Genomic DNA, 27,766 nt, shown 5'->3' with positions numbered 1-27,766 from the left:
GTGTAAAATGTGTAATGTGTAAAATCAGCATTTGAAAACTGAAGTTTGTATTTACTTAGATCATCTTTGATTTTAAAAATTGGAGTTTTGATTCTCTCAAGTTTGACAAAAAAAAGAACAAAAACAGAAGGTCTGTGAGTAGGCGCATACTTTGTTTTGCTCTATAGCAAAAATAAAACGGTGTACTTTTCTGCTTTTAGTATTAAGTTAAAACTATTCTAATTCTGTATTGCATTCAGGCCGTGGGTGTTTTCAAGGGTGTAAACACGCGCTAAGGCTTTACAGTTTCTGAAAGTGCTGGTGGAGCATTACTAATGCATTTTTTTCATGTTGTGGAGAAACAAAAGCATGATTTGATGTTGGAGGCGGCTGAGAACAAACAAGTGGAGGTTTAATAATTTCACTGCGAATCACTTATTTCCAAGTGGCCTAGTAAAATAGACGTTTCAAATTAAGATAAATGGATATATATATATCCATTATTATTATGGAGATTATCCTTCAATAATCTCTGAAGAGAAAAGTCACAAAATCCATGAACTCAAAAAAAATAGAAGGGAAGACAATCCAAATAATGTACTTATTACCTTTTTTAATGCGACGTAAATTAAATATGGCTTTATTTTTACACATTCACTATTTTTTTCTTATCACATAGCAAGCTTGGACAATTTTTGGTCACAAAATACAGTGAGTAATCTGGTGTGCTTCTGCATACACTGATCAGTGATTTGATTTTACAGAGGTTAGGCAAGCTAAGCAATTTCAAGGCCTCAGATCAGTACATCAGCTAATCAAGCTGCTCTCTCGGCTGCAAATTACATTGTTCAAGCCTCCTACAGATGCCTACTTGATTCCTCTTAAAGCTGCTTTTAACCAACTTTCAATTTTTCACGTATCATCTGAATTAATCACTTGTCACCAATGCGGTTCTCTTCAGTGGTCACTTGCTCCCTTGGGAATTGTTTGGCTTCACCTGCAAGAGCAAAGATATGGACATATTTAATTTTTACATGTTTTTCCATAAAGATTTTTTGCCAATTTTTCCAATTTATAGTTTGTTCAAACAGGAGTGCAGGGCTGCCCTATGTGTATTAACACCTGACTCTACAGCTAAAGCCCTCAGTAAATTTGAGTTACAGCAATTTGCTGCTTAGCTAACATGCTAAGCTGGCATTAGCATGTTAGCGCTTGAGAGTAACTTGTTTAAATACAGCTTCAGTTAACTATGTGCAGTCAAAACTTAAAGCAAAATTCATTCTTCTGGTTTATAATTAGCAGCCATTACAATCTCTCTTTAACTGTGGATATCATTGTAAAATGGGAACATGCATCGCCGCTTGGGTTGTGGGAGGTAATGCCAAGAAATCCAAGACCAGTCATCAGTCAATACAAAATAAAAACAGATGCTGTTCAGGAATGTAAAAAAGCAACAACAACAAAAAAAAACCTAAGAAAACCTATTAAATCCAGATAGTTAGGAGCGGTTTACTGAAGTAGTTGGCCAACAATAGTTTAGTTTCCGTTTTGAAATGACCTGTTGGTACTTTGGCTCTTCTAAACAGTGCTAGTTAATAGTGTGTGCAATAAACCTGCACCTTGAACAATTAAACATTTAATGAGCTGATGACATCACACAGGCAGTATGTTGTAAATGGTGAAAAGTAGTAGTAATTACTAAGGAAAACTCTGGTTTGTTAAAACAACAAAATAATGTGCTTGACTTAAAATACAGCTTTGTTAGCCTTGCAGATCCAATACTATGGACACTCCCTGTTAACACAATGTTTACTGATCACATTATGTTAAGCACTCTGATGGACTTGTTTGCATATCTTAGCATTTTGTAAAAGAATGACAGACCCATAACACACAGCAGAGTCAAGCTTAGTAGCCCTACTCAACACCAAAATATTATAAGTTCTCATAAAAAAAAGCTTTGTCAGATGCAGACCTTAAACCTGAACAGTAATTATATTATATTCTGTGGATAAGATAAAACTTTATTGTCCACAGAGGTGGACATTTTCCTGCAGCTCAACAAACAAAGTAAAACAGATTCATGCAATCACAATTTCATAAAATTTTTTAAATGCAAACACAGTTGTTGTAGTAGCAGCAGAGGTAATGCAGGCTTGGCGTGTAATGAAGTGCAGAATTTGCTCTAACCCTCTGGCGGTGAATCGTCTTAATGCGATGTTTGCCAGCAGGTGGAAATGAATCAAATTTGTTCCTACAGTGAAACCGACAACAAACAGTGATACTGCTCTCCTGTATGCAGGTTGGACAACAATCAGAGCCATTTTGTTTCCATGCAGCTGCCACATTAAAACATGGCAGGACAAGTTTGTGTTTGTGTGCATAAACAACAGTCAGTGATTAACAGTAAGCTGTTTGTTTCTAACGGATTGTTGTCAATAACTCATTATCTTCAGATGAGGATTAAGATTTATTGTTTTGCGAACAAGTTTATAAAAATAATTGGTTCAGTGTGTTGCTCTGCTAATGGAGAATAGTTTTGTGGAGTACAGTAGAGTGACTGGAGCTGTGAGTCATGACTACGTTCATGCGTAAATGAAGACATGAGCATGGCACAAAAGGAAATCAGATATCTGCACCAGCATGTTAAGCAGAATCTCAGCCACAAAGGAAACTCTGCTATCTAACCAGGCACAATGGTGGAAAATATAATGTATGCAAATGAGGGAAACAGACAAAGAAGCTATTCTTCCCTTCCACAGTCTGTATCAGATTCCTAACCATCTTCTCATCCCATCCACTGCCTCGAACTATATAATCAAACGTGTCTTTATTGCCTCATTTCTGTACTCCAAATGTTTAAATATGCTTCTTATTTGAAATGATCTATTCATTTTATGTGATTGGGAAATTTACAGTTAGGCAAATAAATTGATTTTTATTGTCTAGTTGCTTTTACTTCAAATGAACAGCAATAAATTCGATGTTAAAAAGAATTATAGCATAAACACCTGTTAAATTTGGTTATCAGAACCTCAGTAAGCAGATGTACCTTTTTACTGTGCGGGGAATTTATAATGTTAAAAAGTCATCCCTTGTAGATTATTACTAATACACTTTAAACCACCACATATCTTATTCTTTTAGCAAATAACTTTAAAAAAAATCTTTATACTCCAGTTAATGATTAAGCTAAAATTATGGATGTTTATTACAATAATTGATTCATCATAATTAATGATTTCAGCCCTACTTAAAATTGTAGGAACTTTTTAAAGGAACTTTCATGTAGTTTTGAATTTATAACCTTTTTATATCTTGATCTTAGTAACCACTCCGTGCGTAATATTGCATGCTACAAAACTGTATTGGTAAAACATGCCTATCTTTATTGTACCGGTAAACAAAGGTCTTCTGTTAAGAAAAGCCTCTTCCTGAATTTCTTCTAAAAGTAGTGCCTCAACTGCAAAACTGAATGGAAAATGGATTGGCTGTTTGAATTACTAATACGTTACTGTTTTGTGTGTTGTAGCTTCAAGGATCTCTGCGAAGGAAAATGGAAGGAAACACAACAGGACTGAAGCAGAACGGCCTCTCTTGTGGATTCTCAGGATCCGACTTTAAGCGTGTCCGTTTGGACGCAGGTGGCCTGGGTCACGGTTCCTGCAACCACAACTTAACCCACCCTCTGCAAGGGTCCTCAACCGCTGGCTTGCAGAGGAAGAACTACATGATGCCCCATGGAATAGGGTCAGACATGTTCAACATGACTCTGAAAGAAATGAAAAAGGAGCCCCAAGAGATTCAGTCTTGTGGCCACTCAAACTCTGAGATGATTTTCGACTTCAAAGATGAAGGTAGCGGGCAAATTGACCCGGAACTCCAGGAGCTGTTTGATGAACTGACAAAGTCGGTGCCTCCTCTGAATGATCTTGAATTTGAGAAGATCCTAAAGCAGGACGATACCTTTGGTTTGGACCTAGGTCGGCCAAATTCAGCAGGAGCAGCAGCCACTCTGTGTTCCCCGGTGGACAAGGTGATAAAGACGGAGCACTCGCAAGATTTCGGACAGGGCCACAATGGATCACCGCAGCTTCGACCGGCCTCAGCGGGTCCCTCATTCACACTGAACAGCACCGCTTCTACCAACACGTCGCAGAAAGGCAATGCCCAGAGCGGACACAGCAGAGCCATGCCCTGCTGGCCGGAAATATCCCACGCACAGCAGCTCAAGCAGATGGCAGCAAACCAGCAGCAACCAGGTGCTCTTCTGCATCACCAGCACCAGACCCAGCATGTAGGAATGACCGGCTGGACTGCAACCATGTGCCCTCAACCCACCACCAGCAGCTTCGCCAAAGCAAAAGTCTCTAACCAGGCCACACTCAACCAGCAGAAGATGGGCTCCCATAATAAAGGCATCAGCAACTGCCTGTTTAAGTCAAATGGGCACAATGGCTCCCATCAGTTAGACATGAAAGGTCTCAGTTCCAAGCCCACGTTGCACTTCAGCCCCAAAGTTTCTCATTCCACCAGTCAGTCCATGTCTATCATGACAAACTCGATGACCAAGACGGAGCAGCATCAGCAGTCGCCGTCACCGAGCCAGAACCAGGCACATTCAGCTCTCCATTTCCAGAACCAACAGATCTCGACGTCGGGTGGCGTCTGTTTACAACCCAAGTCGGTTTCTGCTGGGCTGCCATTCAGAATGTCTCAGCAGCAACAGGTAAGACCTCTAGTCGGGTATTATTTCCTTTTCGAGATTATAAAATGTAGATTTAAGCTTGAAAACCTGAATGGAAAACAATAAAATTCATTTAATTCTACACATGAAATACTTTTCACAAATAGAACAGAGCTGATTGTCCTCATCAAGAACAATTGGATTAAGTCAAGTGTGTTTGCATATTAGCACATTTCAGCAGCAAGGCAGTTCAAAGTGCTTTACACCATAAAAACACAATAGTGTTTAATTATGAAACAGCAAAAAATATTAGATTTTGTCAAATGCCACCATGAAAATAATCAAGCAAATATACATCAAATATATTAAGAATCAAAGACAACTCTAAGCAAATGGGGTTTTAGCCTTGATTTAAAGGAACTCAGTGTTTCGGCTGTTTTACAGTTTCCTAAAAGTTTGTTCCATAAAAATGCAAAACAGTTTTTAATTACATGACTGTTTATAGAAGCTTTAATTTGCAAATGTCGTATTATGCAACACCCTGGATGTCTTTGACATTTGGTACAGCACTTTTCTGATCACTCAAAGTGCTAGTCACTTTCACCCGGTAGCACTTTTATCCATCGATATGCAGCCTGGGGTTTAGAGCCTCGTTCGGGGGCCACACTTACATGTGGTAAGAAAACTGGAATTGATCCCAGAAACCTCTGACCACAAAATCTCTACTCTTCCCACTGAGCCACAGTGGCCGCTGTCATCAAATACCCATGGACTGGTATTTTACAAATACCAGTGGAGTGTACACTGCTAATCCCTAATGTGATGCTGAGGACAATTTAAAATGTCGACTCTGTAATGTAATTTTTTTACCATTAGAAAAAAAAATGTAACACTCACTGGAAAATTTTTTAAAAAAGCAAAGAAGATTGACTGCAAATACAGATGTACTGTTCTTTTATCCTTGCTTTATTTGTCATGAAGTTTAAACATTTACACCTGTGTTGCTGTACGTTGAGTGCTTGAAAATTAAGTCAAATTCCTTTTTTTTTTTTGCACAATCTTGGCCAACAAAGCTATTCGGATTACCTTGTTACCTTTGCTCCTACTAAGAAGAATTAATGGTGGCAGGAAAACTGGGAAGAAAATTACTCATGTTTTTATACGTTCTCATTTCAGTTTTTAAAGAGAAGTCAGTCAGTATTGACAGGTCAATATTAATACATTTTATATTTTTGAAAGCGCCTTTCCTGGCACTCAAGGACACCGTACAAAATACACAAAATCCATTAAAAAATAATAAATTAATAAAATCACTTGAATAGATTCATTTTTGTGCCCTAGTGAATGATGAAGCCACAGATTAGTAATTAGATGTTTCCTAAACATTGATCATTGTAAAATGAGAAGGAAAAATTACAAAAATGTTTCAGTTACATTTATTTGCACTACCAGCATTTTTGTTGGTGGCACTGATGATTTCTTAATTTTAAAACTAAACTTAGAAGTTAGATTTTTTTAAATCTATTTTTCAGTTTTTAATGCATTGAAAAGTAGATGAATTACAGTATTTATCCATTTTCACAAATCTCACAGAGAAGCTAGTGTGTCGTGCACAGAATGTAACGCCAAATATTGAAAACTTAAGATAATTGTTTACAATTACATCCATAATCTGTAGTGTTGCTATGAAACTCATGTAAATACCATTTGAAAGCAAAATTACTTTTAGGCACAGTAAAAGTAACACACTGCTTAGCCAGACTTCATATTTGGAGTCGTCTTCAGTCGGTTTCCCCCGGTTTGCAGCCGCCCCGCTGCCTCAAACGGCTCTAATGTGGTTCTGTTTGTTTTGGGACCTGCTCTTCCTAACGTCTGTGCCTTGGCTGCTGCGAGTCCCTTCGAAACGTCTGTCCCCTGCAAGTGTTTTGACGTTGACACAGATTGCCAGAGCATGGCGAATTAACATGCAGGACTTCTAATTTCTTTGCTTGTCGCGGTGGCTCCCTGTCAGGGCGCAGATATGCGCAGCGGGATTTGCTAATTGGAGGTTGTTAGCTACAAGGGACAAGTGGTGGAAAATGACAGTAATCTTCTTAGCCTGGTGCCGGAGGTTGAATCGTTGATTTGTTATGATTGGAGGAGATTTAGACTGTCCCTTCTTTCATTTTATGCGCCAACACTATCTGTGACTGCCTTTGTGTGAAATGATAATGTGAGCCACACAGAAAGCTCTTGTAAAAAGTGTGCAGATCAAGGGAAGAGCCTGAGCGACCAGGGGAGGATGGGTGGGATAAGGAGGAGAAAAGGAAGGGAGTTATAGACATCAAAGTAAACAAGAGTAAATGGCAAATCATACTTTTACTCTCTTCATCTACTATCTAGATGTTCTTCAGTCAATCTTGCATCTTTCATGTAACTTTCTGCAACATAAGATGTTTTAAAAACAGACCTCCATCCAAGCTATACAAAAAACAATTTAAAAAACTGATCAAATTATTAAAATCACACAAGACGTGAAAGAGGCAAGACGGACAATAACAAGATTGCTTACAATTTGTAAAAAATATATAAAATAAATACATTTCTTAAAAACCACACACATTTGTAAACCACAAATACAAAAAAAGAGGAAATATATATATATTATTCATCAGGATAGCAGTGCATTTATTCAGTGTCAGAATAATAGAAGTATAAGAATAAGTTGTTAACTTCATATTCAGACATTGACCAACACAATGATTGCTACGCTTTTAAAAGTTTTCTGTAAAAGTCAATATGATGATGTCACAACTTTGGAAGCTTCTGATCTCAACATTTTAGGTAGTTGAGGTAAATATACATTATATGTAATGTGTGCCTCCTAACATACTGCATCTGGTTTATCTTTATGTACGATTTCCAGATGCCTGGCAGCGCCGCATTTATCTGATTAAACCTTTACATTAAATCATAAAGCTTATAGGAATCATACAGAAATAGAGGTGAAAATGCACCAAGAGTCATTTCAGCCTGCCGTGTAGACTAAACATGATTAGGATAAGAAACTAGAAATACAGCTAAAACTAATAAACGAAACTTTGGGAAACATAATACAAAAGTGTAAGTTAACGAAACGCATGCAAGTTTTACTAAAGTTTTATGTGCAAACATAAAAATGTGTATTTTTTCCACTAATTTCAGAAAGTGAAACTCATAAAATAGATCCACTACATTAAATATTAAATGAAATATTTCAAGTCTCTGTTGTAACTTTGATGATTATGACTTACAGATAACGAAGGCTCAAAAGACTTTGTCTCAAAAATGTACAATATTATTCAAGATCAATTAGAAAATTATGTTTTAAACAGAAATACAAGGTTTCTGAAAAGTATGCTCATTTCGATACACTCAGTATGTGGTCGGGGATCATTTATCGTGAGTTACCGCATTAATGCTCTGTGGCAAGGAGGAGATTGTCTCACCTTTGTGGGCGCCTTTTCCTTCCGCACTTTTTCCTTCCACTCAACTTTTATACAACACCCAAAATTTAGGAGACACTGAATTTTGGATCATTATCTGCAAGTCATAATCATCAAAATTATAAGAAAGAAAGGGTTGAAATATATGTGCAATGATCAATTTATTTTCACAATATTTATATATTTTTTATCTGTACTTTTATATCGATAAGCACATATTTAAAAACTTATAGAATCGTTATTACAAAAAATATATATGTTGCAGTGTCTCTGCCCATTCCATTAAATTTAATTTCAGCTCATATGAAATTAAACTTGGTGTTATTTTGGCAAAATGACATTGCAGATGTCTGAATGGGCTTCTGAATTTACAGCAAACTGGAGGCAGAAGCTGGAAACCGTTATCCAAACACGCTGTGGGATTCCAGCGATACAGCCATAGCGAGTCGTTTTACCAGCATGTCAGAGCCGCCAGAGGCAGGATATTCAGTTTGACCTGATTTTTAAATGCAGCAGCCTTGTGTGCGACGAGAGCTAAAAGAGAGAGGTACAGAGAAGCTCTTTCTATTTTATGACATTTCCATCCCACCGACAGCAACAGCCGTTGCTCGTTCCTCGTGCTGACACGGCTCGAATGCTTAGCTGGGACAATAGGAGGAGACCTGTCAACGCGGACGTCATCCGCAACAATCCTGACGATCGTCAAAGTGATGTCTGGGCTATCTGGGATTTTGGTTATGTTCTGTCAGTTTTCATTGAACAATACTGATTTCTACTGATGCCATTAACAAAACTATGAGCAGCATTTTCACTACATGTCTACTCTCTTATTAATGTGCCTAATTTTTCAGTGACACAGAAAGGAAGTTTTTAAACAGTATATTTAAACATCTGGTTTTAACTGAAATATTCAGCTTGTTGGAAAGTGTAGATTATATTGGGGCTAATGGGATTTCCAATATATTGGTTGAAATAAATTCACATTTTCTCTCTTGTCAGTGTTTTATATTTTTGGCACCATTCTCTGTGTCACGCAGACCTAGACGACAAAGACATAGAACTGTATTATTTTAATGTTTACAAGCTGAAATGATTTCAGAACACAAAAACTAACGCATCATTAAAAAAAGCCTTAAAAATGTACTATAATAAATTAGAAAAAAAAAAAAAAGAAACAGACTCTTCCAAAGCCCTTTGAATAACCTCAAGACTTAAGATATTGATGTTATGAGACTGCAGTTAAGTTCAAAGGGGGTAAAGTTTCTGGGACATCTTCCCCTATGACCTTGTATTTTCCTTGAGCTCTTTTGTTTTGAACAAATTATGCAAACACAGCGCTCATATTGAAGTTGAAAAAGTAACAGGAAAAAAAACAAAAAAACAAGAGCCGCATTGTAATTTTAGAACGTCTGTTCAAAAATGCAGATAATAGTGTTTGTCTGCCGCAGTCAGCTGGGACAGGGTTAAAAATCCAGCTAATGAGGAAAAGGAGAAAAAAAAAAAAGAGCAAAATCTTTTCTGAGCTGAATTAATAATGCCAGAGAAATAAAAGTCCTGAAAGAACAGCTTGATCCGTCTGTGTAACAGCAGTGACCAGCAGTGGGCTTCCTTGTGCTGAACAAATCTGTGAGCCTTCATTTGAACCGACACAGATTGGTGTTTATTTAGGACTTTTAATAGTTTTATTTCTAATATTCACTTTCTGAATTATGTTTTGTGATTGTAGCGTTGCTGTGCCTATTGATATATTTTCGTTTACATGAAGGCGGGAGTGATCAATAACTGTTTGGGGCCCCATGCAGAATTTAAATTGGGGGCTCTCTTCCAGTTGAAACCTTAAATTAATCATTCACAACTGTCTCTTTCCTGTCATACAAAAAGGTATTCAAAATAAGACAGACAAGAAAACATCTCATTCAAGTGAGGCAGATGGTTGTTAGTCTTTATACTAAGTTAGAAAGTGACTACAGGAAATGAGCTTCTTTAACCAGCAAATCAGGAACTCAAATGTTTTTTTTAGCTTTTTCCAATCCGTGAATGCACCACAATAAGCACTTCCAGGTCATGTCGACACTTAAAACTGTTCGGTGTGAAATCTATTACTGAGCGAAATAGACTTGATGTCAGAAGAAGCTCAGATATAAGAATCAATGTAAAGAAAATTGTTTCTGCACTGACATGATCAGAGTTCATTCAGAGCATTTCCACACCCTCACTGGTGAGAGTCCGGCAGACTCGGTTCATTTGTTGTGTCTTCTGATGATGTAGTTCTCTTTCACGCTGCACTGTGTCACACTTTGACCTAAACCCTTTGAAAACCCTGTCTGCCTGCGGTGGACACAAAAACCTCTGAAAAAGTCATGAGCACAAGTTCATTCTTAACAAAATGCAAACAAAAATGGAGTAGGATTTTTCTTTTGTTTTTGGCAAAAGACAATGAGCCATTTCTCCTGCTATCGCTAGACTCTTGTTTGTTTAGGTTGTATTTTACCCAGAATACCCGGTTCACTTCCTGCTTTTGGAGCGGTCTCCAGTCTGATTGGCGTTCAGATTAATACCACACCAAAGTTCACTCCAGCTGATCTGAGATCTAGGTTTTTTGTCCACATCAGTGTTCAACTGCACTTTTACGCCTCTGTTAATAAACCAGACTTTCTAGACAAAAGCTAGAATTTGATTAAAACAGACAAAACTGGACTGCTGTAAATGCACCTTGAGACTTTCAGCAGTGAGACATATTACCGAATAGCGACCTGTGTTGTAGTTCTTAAAGAGACACAGGAAGTAACTTCTTGCTTATCTAATAAAAAAAACTCTGACTAGAAACAGGGTAATTGCTCTTACCCATTGTCAAAATGGGAAGGTCAAAAGAACAGAACGAGGCATTCAAGTAATGCGTGTTGATCTTTACAAGTCAGGAAATGGCTACAAGAAAGAGCTAACCTGCCAAAACTTGTCCATATGTCCGAAACATTGTGCTGATGATCTTGTGGCACCACATCCTTCAGTAAGACTTCGAGCAGGGCCCAGTGGGTTGAGCCTGCAGGTCACTCTGGCAGCGCTGTGAAGGGACTACTTGTTTCCTGGGAAAGGGAGCAGCGGCCAAGTCCAGATGCCGAGGCCCTCCCCAGGGACAGCATCCTGAGAAGACTGGAGGAAGTGCAGTGTGAGAGCAGGCGAGGCCCGCGCAGCCGCAGGATGAGGGGCTAAATCACTCGGCTCCCTCGCTCTCGAGCCTGAGCCACATGTGGTATTCATTTAAAACAAGCTTGGGAAGAATAAAAACGGGAAAGGGGGGCAGAGGGGGGCACGGAAAACAGCTTTATGACACATCAGGATTAAAGGATAACTGAGTCGAGCTAAAAACACCCCTTCTTTGGATATTTACGTACAACAAGGGTGAGGTGGAGTGAGCCCTTTACAGTTTTTCAGTGATGGTCACCAGTTCTTCCACAATCGCTAATTGGAGAGAGTGAATCAGAACCTCAGAGCGGAAAGGAGAGATCTGTTTTGATGTTTCACTCAACGTCATTACCAGCCTTGATTTACTGTGTGGGTAAAAGTAAGTCAGAGAGGCAGAAAATGTTCAATTCTCTGGAAGTCATGATGAGCTTTACCCCCGTCATTCTCTAATCCGAGTTGTTACTTCTCACAATGTCAGGCCATTCATTTAGATTCGCTCAAAAGCACTCATGCGGTGAAAATACATAAACACTTTCTTTTTTTTACTCCTTTTGAGGGATCACAAAATCACCGCCCTGTGGTTATTCATTTTCTGCTAAAAATGTCTTCTAATAGCTTTTTCCAAATGCGCTGTTGGATTTCTAATCCATTTCACCCTGGGAAACATTTTAAGTCAACACAATGACTGACACTGTACACACAATGTGTTGACTTGGATTTAGTGCACATTAACCTCCTTCGTGAGCAATGTGAGGGTGTCCTCACATTGCAAGCCCAACGCGTGGTTCTCTTGGTGCGTCCTGAACGGCCCGCGCTGATGCCTAGAAAATATAAGATCTCAAACAGCAGCGAGGCTGAGAGCTTATCTGCAAAAACATACGAGGAGGAGTTTTTGGATGTCTCAATTAAATCCGAGTGTGGCAGGCTACAACATTTTAATCAGCGTCACGAGCCAAATGGATTTGCAGAGGATGGGATGTCTCCCTGCCAAAAGCACGCAGTGATCAGTAAAGGAGAGCTTATTAAATGGAGGTGGTCACGGCGCTGGCGCTTAACTTCCCATCGGCACACATTTCCTGCTGTCTCAGGGATTCTTTCCACTCTCTTTAGACACAATTATCAAGGGAGAGGCAGGCCTTGAGGAGGACGCGCTCTCTCTCTCTTTTGCTCATCCCCTTTCCAAAAAAAGCCTCTCTCTCTCTCTCTCTCTCTGAGTCTCCCTTTCTCATCTGCAGAGGGAGTAGCCTTGACCACATTCTGGAGTCTTAAGCATCTTTCACACAGACATTTAATAGCTTGTAGGATTTCGCCCTCTAGTGGTAGATATGTGTTTTTGCATTGATGCAGATTTTCCTTCTTGTGGCTCATTTCAAGACTCTTGGCAGGAAGTGAATATTTTATACACTCATCTGCACTTTTCACAAATACCATGACAAATTTTTATACATTTATCCATTTAGGCAATTTGATTCAAAAACCAGGAATTTACTCTACAGATTCACAACACAGAATGAGTATTAATTGATGTAAACTCTTGATATAGCTAATTAGTCATAAAATATAGTTTATTTGAAAAATTAGAGAACCAATTTAACACACACACACATATATATAGACTGTGTAGTCAGGCATTTTACTGAAAGGTTTGGTGGAAGGAAAAATGTCATAGAAAAAGGTGCACAAATCTATTCTAAGACTTAAGGCTTGAATTGTTGAATTGTAGCTGGAGTCAGAGCTTCAAGAGTCACCACCTATAGGCGCATCTATGATATAGACTAGAACTCTTCCGCATCTTGAGCTGGGTCACTACTGAACCAGAGAAATACATATTAAATATTATCAAATGGAGGATGAGAGACATGCATCCGATGCATTAATCCTCAGCAGATTCACAGGCTTTTCTCCTCCACACTATGCTGCAATTATGCAATAATTTATTGACTGTAAAGTACATGGATAGGTTTTTAGTAGATAGACATTTCTGTATTAAAAATGTTTCTATTCGTCTTTAACATTTTAAATTATGAGCAAGTGAATTTAGGCTTTTTTTTTAGCTATAAGCTGTTGTCATCAAAAATAAACACACATCATCACACACATCACTCAGTGTGATGAATTTATAGAATGATTTTCACTTTTTAAAAATAATTTACTGAAATAAATGAGCTTTCACATGATATTCAACTCTATTAAGATTCTTCACTAAATAATCTTTTATTTTTCCTCTATAAAAGGCTGTTCCTGCTGGCCCCAGGATGCCCACCAGTGGAAGCTTAGGAGTCCTGTCAGCCCAATCACAGCCACAGCCGTCAGCGCCTAGCAACCAGCAGAAAGGCCCGGCCAGAGGCCCACCCATGCAGAGACAGGTTAACCTGCAGCAGCATCCCATCAGCAACACAGTAAGCTGCATTTAGAGCTGAGAGAACTGTTCGGCATTGGTCAAGCATCGGCTGCAACTAACAATTATTTTAGTAATCAGTTTTTCTATCAGTTATTTTTCTCGATTAATCTGATTTTTAAAAATGGACACAGTCTTCAGATTTTTTTATAAACCACTTAAACTGTTTTTATTCAGTGTTAGGAATGCATTAGAAGTGACAAAAAGCGAACAAGTCATTGCATAAAATGCAATGCCATGGCATTCCTTCAGTGTACACTGATCACTTGTCGCGAAAAAAACAAAACTTCTGTGGAGATAATCTGGTGAATGTTATCTGGATTAACTGATTAATAATTTGATAGCAAAAGGTGATTAATAGGAGACTTTTGTACAGAATTGGAAGCAGATGAAGCTAAAACTGCCAAGTGAGTAGTTTTGGAGAGAACAAATTGATTTATTTATTATCGATTAATAAATTAGTTGACGATTATTTCCGTAATTGATACTTCAAGATTAATCCTATTCATCATTTCAGTCATACATCTGTTAAGCATCCATTGTACATGTCTAAATTTTTCTCTGCTTTTCAGGATAAAGATAACACACATGACCAGTTCAGTCGACATCTCACAAGACCACCTCCGGATTACAAGCAGTCGAGAAGCTTGGTGGGGATTCAGCAAGCAAATATCTTTCCAGGTACTTCTAAACATTTCATGCAAATTAGCATCAGCGTAAATCCTGGCTGGTAATCCTGAAACTTCTATGTCTCTTTAGGTCAGAACCCTGCACAGTCTCCCAACAATGGTCCTGACAATAACCTGCAGTCCATATCTTGCCAACTCTCAAGCGGGCCTACTTCAAAGATGAGCCCTTTGCCATCGGATCGCAGATTCGGTATCAGGCCAGACTGCCATCCAAGTTCCTGTATCGGCCAGTTCCAGCAGCAAAACAGTCACGGTCGTATAGGACTGAGTCAAAGTAAACCGAGATTCCTGGCACCAGGCACACAGGGGAAATCCTTTGGGATGAACAATGTAACAGGTGTGCAACATCAGAGGGCAACAGCTGACTTGCATTCCTCCAGGGTGCCAGTACAGAATCTAGGAGGCTCGATGACAAATGTCAGTCTGGGCTGGGGGTCAGCCAACAAGCAAGTGGCAGCTGGACTTCGGCGTCTGCCCAACCCACTGCAGTTGCAGGGTGTGCAAGACCTGCCGAACCACCCATACCAGCAGAGGCACGTCGGACCCCCCAACCAGGTAGCACCAGACGCCGGGATGCCAACCCTGGGAGACGCAGGCCAAGCCAGACCGAGTCAGGCCATGATGGGCTGTCCATCCCCTCTGGGAAACCTGAGCCAGGCCTCTCCTGAACAAAGGGTGCCGGCAGCCAGCTTTCCAGATGCCAGTCCCGGTTCAAGCAGCTACCAGAACAACAGATCCAACCGTCTGACCTTCGACTTCCTCCCGGAAGGGGACAACACAGTCCCTGGAATCAATGCGGACTCAGACTTCATTGACTCCCTGCTTAAATCGGGCTCTGGGAATGACGACTGGATGAAAGATATAAACCTGGACGAGATTCTGGGAAGTCACTCATAAGTTTAGATTACAGGCTGCAGAAAAATGCACCTGCAGCTCAAATCTTAGAGTTTATATCTGTAATGTAGAACGGTTACAATTTGTAAGTATTGTTCAAAAAAATTTTATAAATCCAAATTAATTGTTATTCATGTAAACAGAATTTCTTGGTTTTGTATTTACTGTGAAATAAATGTATGTTTGTGTTCGCAGTACATATTTGTCTCCGGTATATTCCCAAGAAACTGCTTTCCTGTTTTTGTTTTTGTGGACTGTATTTCATGCATTAGTGCTGTTATAACATCAAAAAAAAAAAAATAATACACACTGTGAAAAGGAAGTTACTTCTCTAAGTTTCTTACCCCACATTTAGCATGTTCTAGTATTTACCACACTGAATTTTCCAAAACAAACGTTTCCTCTTATTGTTCGGTCATTTTCATCTGTGGTAGTTTAAAATGCTGTTTTAAATAATGTAACCCTTATTTTTCTTATGTGATATTTAATACTCGGAATAGTAATTAGGGAATATAACACATGTAATTAATAAAAATTTATTTGAATAAAATAGAAGTTTATTTCTTTTTCTTTAACAAGACTTAACATTAAAGATAGGTCTCACACACTACACCCTCTCACTGTAGTGTAGATTGACTTGTAGAATAAAAAAAAAAATCAGTTGGATGGAACTGGTCTGACAATGTGAAATAGACACAGATCTCAGTCCAATGAAATTAAAGAACAAATTAGATAAACACAATGAGTAACATTATCTACAAATGGAGAATAAAAGTACAGTGTTAAAACTTCAGGAATGACCCACCATTCAAATTTTCTCCAACAGTGTGAAAATCATCCAGGAAGTCACAGAAACACACAAAGCAGCATCTAAGGCTGCAGGCCTTACCTTACTATCCCCAGCTGACGAAAACCTCTGGTGACAGAACACAAAGATTCAGCTCACGTTTGCCAGAACATCTCCAATACCCCCCAAGATCTTTGTGTTAAATATTCCAAACAAAAGTAGAACTTGATGGAAAGTGTGACTCCTGTTACATCATATCCAACATCAAACACGGAATTTGAGCTGCATTTTTAACATATGTCCTGTATAGCAGACTTATGGAGAAAAAAAAATAATAGCTCCTCTGCAGAAACAACCAATCAGAGCCGGGGGTCTTAGCGTGTCGTGGAGGACTGGTTTACTGTAGATGTGCTAAAACAACTTACCGTTACAGTGTTTATCCGCCTTCATCGGTGGCCATGGTTACTAGCCTGCGCTCCACAGCAGGCTCCGCCGTGGGGAAGGAGCTGTAGCTTAGCAGGAGGTCAGTGCTTGAAAACACAACAGCTGTCTGCTAAAGGCTCATGAAAACGAACAAACAAAAAAAGAAGGTTCTTCTTAAACCTTATGAGATGCTGTGGCATGGCCGTAAACAGGACGCTAATACTCAACAACCCTTACAGTGTGTCCGAATTAAAGCAAAGCGAAGTGGACCAAAATCCCTCCACAGAGACGTTAAAAGATTTAGACCGAGGCCTGGAGGCCGAGAGCTACCAGCTTTTAGATGCATTTCTTCTCTAACACACCTGGAGCAAATGAACGGCTGGTGATGAGGCTTCTGGAGAGCCGAGTTACTGCTGGTGACTCATTTCTGCAATTCTGTAACCAACCATAAGGGGGAGATGAGCAGTATTTTTAAGCAATAATTTTCACAGTTCATCTAACGGGTCTTATATTTTGTTTTTTGAGAGAAAAGTCCCTTTTTGAATATTAAATTATACTTGGAATGTTTCCATTTGTATAGCTGAAGATTCGTTCACTGAACTTTTGAACCTTATCAGTGTAAAATCACATGAAAAAGTGTCTTTTCAAGCCTTTCAGTATGGTTCAATGTGGGGGGGAAAAAAAAGTTTTTGCAAATTAAAATGAGAAAACCCAAGAAATCACCTTCATCTAATTAATCACATCTTTATCGATCCACATTTGGCAGCAATTCCAGCCTCGAGCCTTTGATGCCACCAGCTTACCTCACCTGACTTTTGGCAGTTTTATCCTTTCTTCTTTGAAGTTCTTTTCCAGCTCCATCAGGTTGGACGCAGGAGTCTGTTCAGCCATTTTCAGATTGCTCTTTTTTCTGTTTTTAATAAACTTGCAAAATACTCTAAAAATACATTGAAATAATAGGGCATTTGTGAATAAAATTAATTTAATACAACTTCAAATAAGGCTGTAACATCACAAAATGTGAAAAAAGTGAGTACTTTCCAGATGTACTGCATTACAACAGAAGTTTCATAAAACTTCATTTAGCTTGCAGAGGTGAGGAAAGAGCAGAAAGTGTGTATAATTATATATAAATGAATAAAAACACTTTGAACAACACAAATGAAATTTAAAACAACGTATATACTTTATTTAAGGCCAATTTCAAAGTATCATATAAAGAAATGTATAATGTAACAGAATTTATTGTTCCAAAACACATGCACATATCAAAAATGAACATTCATTACCGAATATAAATTCATTTCATGTGCATTTAGAAAACTCTAAATACTAAAACAAATTAACTTGTGATTAGTTCTACCGCTAAGATGAGTCAACAGCTAATTTTCTTACAATTTACACTCTTCTAGGTAAGAATAAAAATCAGTTGTGTGACAAAAAAAAAAAACAAAAAAAAAAAAAAGCATTGCATTAAATGAAAACTAGCCGTGTTATGGAAGCATTGTGGGGTACCACTTATTTTAGTTGCATTGTTCTCTCCAAACACTGTTTTAAAACATAGTCTCATGATCAGTAAAAATCAGTACTACAATGAAGTTCTCACACAAAATAACAAATTAAAAAAATAAAATAAAAAAAAAAGTTAATGTCCTCTAATCTAAGATACATGTTTAAGCATGTTTTCCATCAAGTTAATGCTATATCAATTCACTGTTGGGCTGACAACAGAATCAGCGTGCCATCCAGCAAGGCCTCTATCAAGATTATCCAAAAGGTTACTGCAGTTAATGCGCAGATGTAGCCACCATGTAAACGTCGCCGTGATCACGAGAGAAGCTGTCAGTGTGTCGCCTGCACAGCGGCCGGAGCATTTTTGTAAAATTATGTAAACATGCGCTCGCTGTTCGAAAATCACTTTCTCCTTTGTTCAGAAACCTCAGAACCTCTCCGCCAGAACTAGTCAGATGCGTCCGATAACACTTAAAACATACAGAAAACTTCCCATTAGCTTATAAGGTTTTGTTCACACGGAGGCCGATTGACATTTCTCGATCCTGACGATGGAAGTGAAAAATAAGGGTAGTGTTCATTAGAATCAAAACACAAAAATAACAAAAAAAATAATTCAAAATAGACAAAAAAAAACAAACAAAAAAAAAACATCTTTGGAATCGTGACTGAAATATATGATTGTTTGTGGATTATCCCATTAAACATCAAGCAAAACACACATACAAACGCTGTGTAACTTACAGCAATAAGCCAAACCCTTTTCCTTCTTGGTTACGTTTAAACATGACTCTAAAACTTGCTTTAACTTGTCCAAGCCCAGCCGATCCAAACTGTTGCTTCTTTTTAGACGCTCAACGCAGCATCGCGCGGAGCGGGCGCTCAGTTTCAAACATTGTAATTTCACATATCCGGTCACATGCTTGAACTGATTCGAGCTATAATATCTGTGGAGTCTACAGATCTTCCTGTTTTTTTTTTTTTTTTTTTTTGGTTAATATTTAGCAGAGAAAGGATAAAAATTCAGCTTGCGATGAATAAAAACACGATAACACTAATAGGCGAATATATATTGCAAAGCAAAAGAAGAGAGAATCAGAAGATAGATAAAACAAAACGAGTCCAAACAATCTAGCTTGTGTCTTGGCAGAGGGAATCTGGTGCTCTGATAACAGCTGACCCTGTGAAGTTATTAAAGGAAGAAAAACGAGTGAACCCCCCTCAACCCTCCCACCAAAAAAAAAAAAAAAACAGCCTCATTAATTTAAGTGTAAGACTAATGGAGTTATGACAGAGGTAATAAATCCTATCCCCTCCATATGATCTAACTGTCTATCATGCACCCGCCCTACGTTTTAGCTACAAACCAGGACAAAAAAAAAAAAAAAAAAAAAACGTCTTTTTTTAATCTAAACTATTATACATGTGTAACAAGCTACAAATAAAACACACTTTTTAGGTTAGGCTTGAATAAGAATGAGAGAAAAAGAAGCTACGGGTAAGAAAAAGATCCCCGACAAATCACCTTGTGTTTATAAAACATAATACAGTTTGATTATTAAAACAATTAAAATGCGGCTTATATATGCATGAATACAGCCCGACGCCTATCATTGCATTATACATACTGGGTAAATTGTTCGAGTTGCTCGCGTCTTTAAAAAATACATCCGAAGGCACTTGATCTATTAAAGGTTTAACTTAGACTTGCTGGCACAGCCAAGCAGCGATGTAGTCGGTCCCCAGTTTCAAACCCCACCCCAACGAAAAGCAAAGCCACCAACTCCAAATCGCGCCTCAAATTACCTTCACTCCAAATCAGTATTGTTCTTTATGCTTTGAATACATCATTTTTGGTTTTTCAGGCTCGTTGAAAGGAGAGAAAAAAAAAAGGTTTGAGGCAAACATAAAGCTATTTAACTAAATTCAATAGTCCCAAACACAGATGCTTGGTGGCGCACTGCAAAAACAAGAGAGGCTCCGGAGGCTCCAGGTGGGAGGCAACATGGGCAGTCCTTGCAGAAGAACACGTGCACTTGGTCACTTCAGCTACCATCTGGGTAAATAAGCTGACAGACCTGTGAAAATTTTTGGGGCCCTTGCATAAATGTCTGTTCATAGGCCAGCCTTGAAGACACAGACAAATTCAAAAAGATAAAAACACAAGTGAAAAGATCAGAATACTGCCTGAAAAGAGGTTAGGCCTTACATGCTGAGAGGCACAGAAGTTCAGAGAGGCTCGCTGAAATGTCTGGTAAAAGCATCTATGAATCCTTCAGAGATCAGAGCAGGCGACGGTTCAGAACGCAGCGGGGGAACAGGTGGTACGGAGCGCCCCGCCCGGCCCCACCCCTCTCCTCCGCTCGGGTCCTCTATAACCATGTCAGGAAGTTCTCCTTGTCGATCTTGGTAGCCGCCAGAACAGACTCCATGTCGCTGAGGATGTCGGAGCTCAGCGGCTCCTGCAGACTAGCCATCAGCTCCTCGCTTTCCACCGCCATGCTCTCGCCCTCCAGGGTGCCCAGGTCCACGTCGGTTCCGGGGATGCCGTCCAGGTAGTCGGGGAATCGGCTGGGCTGCGACGCCATGGAGGCTGGGAGAGAGTCTCCTGATGGACAGAAGATGACATTTTTTTTGACATCTTGTCAAGCTACAAATTTTACTTTGATATTTTGTAAAGTGCTTCAAGACTACATTTGTTGTTAACATATAAATACAGCTGAACTGCACCAGAAACATCAATGCATTTTGTCTTGATTTTATGTGATGAACAAATGGACGGTTGAGCGTTACATTATTATAATGCGGAACAAAACGCGTCCCTCTGACTCTATGATGCCGTTTGTTCTGTGTTCACAGAACAGCACAATGGAGGACTCCACTCACAAATCAGCAGACTTCTGACACCCAACAAATGGCTGCAGTTTTCAGGTGAAAAGGGGACAGAATTCAAATCTTTCATATTTTCAATTTAAAAAAACATTTTGAAAACTGCATTTTTCACTTCGTTTTTCTGCACTCCTTTGTATGGACATGCAACATAAAACCAGAATGAGATACACTGATGTGTGTGGTGGTAACGTGACACAATGTGGGAAAGTTACAGAGGTGTTTACCCTGACTTTACCCACAAGTTTGCTGCCAAAACTTTGGCTCGTTATCAGCAGGCAGTGCAAAAGGTGGCGCTGCTGACGGTATGCGGCTGTACCAACGGCTCGGATGACTTCCACATGGCTGAAACTTTGGGTTTTGTCCAAGAATTTGAGGGAAACGTAAACTACGATCAAGGGGAGATATTTTCCATATGAATTTGTTTGTAATTTTTGTGTGAAATTAATGCACTGTATGACTTCGAAAGTCTTGCTTCAGAGAGGTTCTGTGATCGCCTAACTGGTCAGCCTGCAGTCCAGATCTGTCTTCCATTAGAAAAGAATCAGAAATATTCCACAAATGCTGACTGGCTAAGGTGCTGGGTTCAGAAAGCCTCACGGCATCAGAATGGTCTGAAAGCTAAGAGTAGTTTGTCCTTTGTCAGGTAGGCATGCCAAATATAACATGTCTTGTCCGTTTGGTTGCCATCACGGTGCAGGGGATGCACCGGCGCGTCACTCACCTGTATCCATTTCATCCACGCTGTTCAGGAAGTCATCTGGAGTGCGAGGAACGCTGTAGCTGCTCATGCTCAGCCCGCTGTCGGTGCTCTCATCCCTGGAGTGGTAGGTCCCGCTGGAAACCCACAAACATCAAAACATCAATTAGAAACTGCCTGCGGTTCTAGAGAATCCACAATGGATCCTAGTAAACTGGCTAAAAATAGTGCAGAACCAACTTTTTTTCAATCATACAGTTGCTAAATCACAAATGTATGATTTAGCAGTTTTTTTCTCCAATATTCTCCATGAAATTAATCCCACATTTGATTTTGACAATAAAATGAAGCAACTATCATTTGTCATTATTGCCTCTGAAACAAAGTTGTTTTTTTTTACCGTCATAATTTTTCTCACACATCAACATCCTGTAGAAGAAAATGAATCGGTCCTCTTTTTGTAGTCAGCGTTCTATGTTTCTGTTCTTATTTTAAAACAAAAAATAATAATAAAAAAAACAGAAATAATCTTAGGATTCTTGAAAAATTAACAGATTTAGAATAATGGATATTTAGGATTCTTGAAAAATTAACAGATTTAGAATAATAGATATTTATTAACATTTTTAAGTTGTCTTTTCAGGAGAGTTTTATTTAACTGGGCTGAGGGTAAAAACAGCTCTTTGGTTTGTGAAGGCTGGAGAACCCTAAATGGCCTAAAACCAATTAAAATCAAGGTGAAACTTGAAAAGTTTTTCTCGAATTGATCGAACTTTCCTTTGCCATCAAATGGAACTAGAACCTTCTGCATTTGATCTGTTAAATTCTCACACACCTACTTCACTTTTTCACCCAAAAAACAGGAAAAGAAGCAACAATGAAAGGCACAAAAAGACAAAAGGAGCAAAGATGATATCTGACAAGTCTATACTAATTAGCAGAAAAATATGTAGGCAGAGTATGGCAGAGGCAAGATGAATGAAGCCTTTGTGAGAGCAGGGGGAGCGGAGGGAACGAGGGTGGGGGGATTAGTTTGGCCTGTCTACTGACTGGACCACATGCTCTCATAGCCTGCTTGCTATTCAGCTCTTTCCACACTTTGTCAGCTTGAACCGCTCGGATTTACACTCCGCTGTGACGCTCTGCTCCGTTTACGTGCGGAGAACTCTGCCGTCTGTCCGAAGCGGCAGCTGTTTCCGATCTAATAAAGGCCCGACAAAGTGCTTTTCATAACACGCACCACCATTTTAGCTCTGATGTGACCTGTAACGCTGCCGCTGTACACCAGGGGCCGTTGCCGTGCGGAAAACTTCCGTCTGGTCTGCGTGAGTCATTAACATGTGAGGAGGGTTAAAGCCCAGAGACAGCTTGCGTAATGCGGCCTCGAGCGGCCCAGAGCACCGATCCCCCTCACACAGGAGCCAGTAAGCATGACAAGCCGAACCAGAACTGGAAGTTTTTTTTGGCAGGCGGCCTCTTGCAAGTCAGGGATTCTGCTGTGACAGAGGAAGACTTCCTCCATTTTCTTTACAGAGCTCTCTGTGTGAGACTGACCTGTTAAGGAATGGGTCAGAGCTGTTGACAGTCATGGTCCGAGCATCTTGGGCCAAAGGAGAGGAGATGGGGTTTGTGCTGCCATCTTGATCCATACTGGTGGGCAGCTGGTTTCTCAAAGCAAGCTCCTGTGGGCGATGAAAGAAACTGATTATAAAAATATGTCTGAACTATCTAATACCATGGTACCCGAGTCGGTCGTGGATATTATGGCATTCAGTATTTGCGTGACATCAAACAACTAGGCCTGTCATGATAACAAATTTTGATGATGATAAAATGTCCCAAAAATTACATTTTATGTAATTTGAAGAATTAACGGCATTCTTTGCAGTGATAGTAAAGGTTTGCAAGGTCTCTTTTCAATGTCTGTGAGCACTCTTTTTTCTTTTTTTTTTTGCTAAATTTGAGTGCATGCAATATGTTCTATGAATGCCTAATTTTCTGATGAGGTTCTGATTGGAAAAACTTAAATTTTCCCAAAAGGAATTCCAACTTGTGGAGTAATTTCTACAAATTATATAAGCTCCAGATGTGGAAATTTCACCTTTTGGTTAAAAATCAAACCACTTCTACATTTTTGTTTTTATGACATAACCCAACACGTCTCTTAAAAACAGTGATACTTGTTATAAAAATTGTGAACCACTGGACTTACTCCTCTGTTGCAGTAACACATTGCTCCATACAACCCCCTCCTGTTCCCCTCATAAAGCATTATGTTACACAAGAGGCCAGCCGCCACAGTCCAAGACAATTGTTTTCTACACATGCTGCTATAGATAAGGTTGAGGATATGATGTCACGTTGTTCTGTTTCAACTCCTTCAACGGGAAGGTGAAATGACTTGACCACTGTCACTATTTTGAGAATCAGCTTTTACAGGAAAAAAGCAAACAAAAGGAAGGCCGGCTCTGTGTGGGGAGTGACGCTTCTACATAAAAAGTCACTGCCCAACAAGCGTGGGGACATTTTTTTCTTGTCGTTTGGGTTATAACTTATTCTGACAGTTTTGCAAAACAGGTCCTGCTTAAACGCAAGTCACAGATTTCCATGTGGCACTTTGTGTCAAACTAGAAGTGACTGGCGTGTCAGCGCAGCAGCTCTTCTGTTCTGGAAGGCATAACCATTACGCCACCCTGGATTTCTTGCTCTAGTGCAGTGGTTCCCAAACTTTTTCTTCTGCGCTCCCCCAGTGGTTTCCAAACATTTTCTGCGCCCCCCCCCCTATGGATTACAAATGGCCGTCTGGTTGAAACGACATGTGTGACGGGGGGGGAACCTCTGCTCTAGTGAGACTGGAAAGGCATACTTTCCATCCAACACCAAAAGTCCCATTTCCTGTTCGATGAGGAAGGCAAGACCAGTATCAGCCTCTGGCTAACTTGATGGACAAGTCGGCTCGTTTCACAGCGTTATCTGTGAAGTCACCCGTTAAGACCAGAAAAAGAAGGGCACTTTCAATAGCAGGCGGCAGAGTAAAGCAGATCCACTCACAAACATCTGATTAGCTGATGTGTGGCTGCACAAAAATAGTACACAACTAGGCAGTGTCACTGCAGATTGGCCGAGGTTGCACAACAAAATGTTAAGTTACAGGTACCATCATTTTTGTCCATGTCTGTTTTATTAGGTTTTTTTGGTTGTTGTTGTTATTCTGTTGAACCCCACTTCAAAAGCAACATCTAATTTTCATTGGTTAATTATCAATAAGTTTTTATTCATTGTTACTTTTGTCAGTTTCAAGTAATTTTAGTGACCACTGTTGGCTTTTTGTTCATTACCTCAGAGGTACCAACTAGAGATGCACCATTAAATCGGTCCCGATTTCTTTGATTTTGGGAGATTGGCGCTTGCACGTGAAGCGGATCTCATCCACGATCACATTTTAAATCGATCGTAAAGATCTGAAAAATCAGCCCTTTGGCTCTGCTGTCAGAGAGCTGGCTGACAGACCTGCCCATCAGGTTATGTCTGCAAGTGTGAGGCTAACAATACTCACCCTGTTGTTGCTAACTTAGCAATATTTCAAAGACAAAAAATGGTATCAGCCAAAATTGATATTGGCAGGTTAGGCTTTTTAAAGACCAGTGATCGGTCAAAAAACTGCAATCGGTGCATACCTAGTACCAACAGATGGATCTCTTGGTACTTTGGCACTTCCTCATTAATCCTTAAAGTACAGGACCAGTAAGACAAAAAAATATTTTTAAAACTAATTTTTAAAATTTCTGTTAAGTTTATCTGCTGAAACAGTAGTGTCTTCCTGGAAAATACTAAACTTTTATCATGTTTTGTGCACATCAAATTGCAGGAGCTATTAAAGCCACAATCAGCCAGGAAACAGAGCTCCTGCAGCAGAGACCTTTCTGTGAAAACAAAATTAATTTTGCAGAGCCTGATAAGGACTCAACAACAACATGACCGCTGAAACCTGCAGCACATGATCTCCGTGGCCCCTCAGGAAGGTCAGATGGCTGTATTCTCCTCACAGCCCGCTGCATGTACACACATGGGTCACTTCCTACACCAGGAACTTTAAACAACCCAAGCGAACGGCAGAGTAAACAAAATCTCCAGCACTCTCATTCATAACCATAAAGCTCAGTCTTCCAGCTTATGACACAGTCCTGAGTAAATCAGGGGACGCTGCGGCACCACCCTGCGTGGGCGGAACGGTAAGGAAGTGATAAATTTACCACATATGACTCACAGGGCAGGATAGTTGAACAATAAAACCTGATCAAAGAGGCTTAAGATCCACCACTACACTTAATTCATGACTTACCAAGAGGAGGCATTACAACTCCATAACAAAATAAAGCTGTTGCCTGTGAGTCACTGAGGGTCCATGTAATGTCCATGACTCATAGGACACAGAAAGGAAATGTGCCCCTTCCGTCCCCCCCCTCCGAAATGAAGGCACCGAGACCAAACTGATGGCTGACCTGTGGTCTGTGCTGCTGCAGTCGGAGTCTGTCCTTCTCGATCTGCTGAAGTCTCAGCTGGTTGTTTCCTGCCATCACTCCACCGTGGGTGCTGGGAGGCAGCTGTCCCGACTGTTTCCCCGGAGCGCTCTGTGTCATCCGCTGTTGGTTCAGCGCTGCAAAAATGAAACAAAAAAACTTAAAACATAAGACTGCAGTATATAAAACAGCAAACATAAAAAACATACAGTACAGTTGATTCAATCTCAATACATACCATAAAATAAAAAATAAAAACCACTGCTTTCGTATTTTTCCTGCAAAAGTTTGTACTTGGAAATTTGAGTTTCTGAGTCAGAAGTCAATAACTTATCTTCAGGTTGTGACTGTTGCAGAAGAATACTGCTTATTTCTAGTTATATCACATTAAGCCAATAGCACACACAGAGATGTGCAATTTCTTTTGTGAATATGTTTCCTAAAGTGTGAATGCATAAGAAAAAAGGAGAGAAACAAGTTGTTGTGAGAACAACTAGCAAATCCCACAGGTTTTCCCCCAATGTGCCACTACAACTAGATCTACTCGGGTGCCAACGTCATGTCTTGATCCGAGCTCCGACTTGTGAGACAAAATGAATGCGGGAACAACATCTCCAGGATTCTGGTCTTTGATTGGTATTTACCAGCAGCACTGTAAACAGGAGGTACACAAAAGATTATAAGGCAGATTTGTTCACATCCCGTGTGGAAATTAAAAAGTTCAAAAGAGTTTCAAACTCTCTCAGAAGTCAGTGTGCTTAGTTGCTCCTCAATAATAACCATCCATTAGTCTGCGTTTAGTTGCCATAGTAACGGATACCGGCTAACCTGTATTTCCCTCGTCACTTCAGGTTTGAATGTAGATATTCAGACCGAGTGGTTTGCCATCTGAGTGGCCTGCTAGGACACCTAACTGGTTTCAAACGTGTTGCTACGGAGATGGGCAGAAATAAAAATGCAGTAGTGTTTTATGAGTGTTGCGTGTAAATTTCGTGCTGTAAATAATGCACTTGAAACACAGGAACCACAAAATGACAGCAAATGTTTTCCGCCACTCGGTGTGGGATACAACAGAAGCAACAACAGTTGAACAGTTTTCAACTTTCCTGCGTCGCGTCGCTAGCCCGCTCGTCTACGTTTGCAAGCTTGATATCTCATATACTCCCAATTGTGCTGGTTGCTTGGCTAGTGGAAGGCAACATTGCCTCCTGTGTTTAGAGCCCATAATTCATCCTCTATTCGAAGGGATAAATGTATTGAGAAAAAGCTGTGGACAGATCTTTCCTACAGGTTATCTCTAAACCATCCTAGTTATCTTGCCTGCTCTGCGCCTCGTATTCAACGAGTCGCCAACCAATCCATCACTGAAGTGGCCTTCTGTGATGACACACCATTTTTGAAGCAGGCAACAACCCGTTTCTCTGGTAGCAGAAAGAGGTGCCTGTGTGTTCAGTCTCCATGGTAGCCAACTGTCGTAGCAGCCAATGGGGTTGTGGTAGTTTCCACAAATCATTCCATTTGGTTTTCAGTAAGATATTAATTATTTCCTTTTTAAAAATAAAAACAAAACTAAACTGAGTCACCAACTGTTTGTTGGCCACCTCTCCAGCAGATAGAAACAGTTCTTCCTCTTGCCCAGCA

At 39.8% G+C, this 27,766-nt stretch overlaps 2 protein-coding genes and 1 long non-coding RNA gene across 5 annotated transcripts in view; 1 reads left to right on the top strand and 2 right to left on the bottom strand.

Moving 5' to 3' along the window:
* LOC103131116 (mastermind-like protein 2) overlaps positions 1–16,063 on the top strand; it is a 51,685-nt gene extending 35,622 nt beyond the window's left edge. The window contains exons 2-5 of the mRNA XM_007542691.2: positions 3,512–4,708; positions 13,548–13,712; positions 14,284–14,392; positions 14,471–16,063. Coding sequence (XP_007542753.1) covers positions 3,512–4,708; positions 13,548–13,712; positions 14,284–14,392; positions 14,471–15,297 — 2,298 coding nt within the window. The 3' untranslated portion in view covers positions 15,298–16,063. The remainder of the gene's footprint in view (positions 1–3,511; positions 4,709–13,547; positions 13,713–14,283; positions 14,393–14,470) is intronic.
* LOC103131117 (uncharacterized) lies at positions 573–16,985 on the bottom strand. 3 transcript variants are annotated; one of them, XR_001660494.1, is made up of 4 exons: positions 16,507–16,985; positions 16,184–16,273; positions 11,074–11,280; positions 573–976 (listed from the first exon to the last, which is right to left on the bottom strand). It is a non-coding gene; the product is annotated as an uncharacterized LOC103131117 (long non-coding RNA). The 3 variants fall into 3 exon arrangements; XR_475328.2 differs by lacking the exon at positions 11,074–11,280 and having other exon boundaries at positions 16,507–16,634; positions 16,742–16,985; XR_475327.2 differs by lacking the exon at positions 11,074–11,280.
* A 2,675-nt stretch (positions 16,986–19,660) lies between these two features.
* LOC103131119 (transcriptional coactivator YAP1-like) lies at positions 19,661–26,347 on the bottom strand. The gene is made up of 4 exons (XM_016666398.1): positions 26,108–26,347; positions 23,160–23,287; positions 21,630–21,742; positions 19,661–20,624 (listed from the first exon to the last, which is right to left on the bottom strand). Exons 1-4 carry the CDS (start codon positions 26,330–26,332, stop codon positions 20,389–20,391), a joined length of 702 nt encoding a protein of 233 aa, XP_016521884.1. The 5' UTR covers positions 26,333–26,347; the 3' UTR covers positions 19,661–20,388.
* Positions 26,348–27,766: the final 1,419 nt, after the last annotated feature.

This window comes from Poecilia formosa, unplaced genomic scaffold (genome assembly GCF_000485575.1).
Source record: "Poecilia formosa unplaced genomic scaffold, Poecilia_formosa-5.1.2 Scaffold719, whole genome shotgun sequence".
In the NCBI taxonomy this organism is placed as follows: domain Eukaryota; kingdom Metazoa; phylum Chordata; class Actinopteri; order Cyprinodontiformes; family Poeciliidae; genus Poecilia; species Poecilia formosa.
Note: the sequence above shows the minus strand (reverse complement) of the source record. Positions and strands in the feature narration are given on the sequence as shown.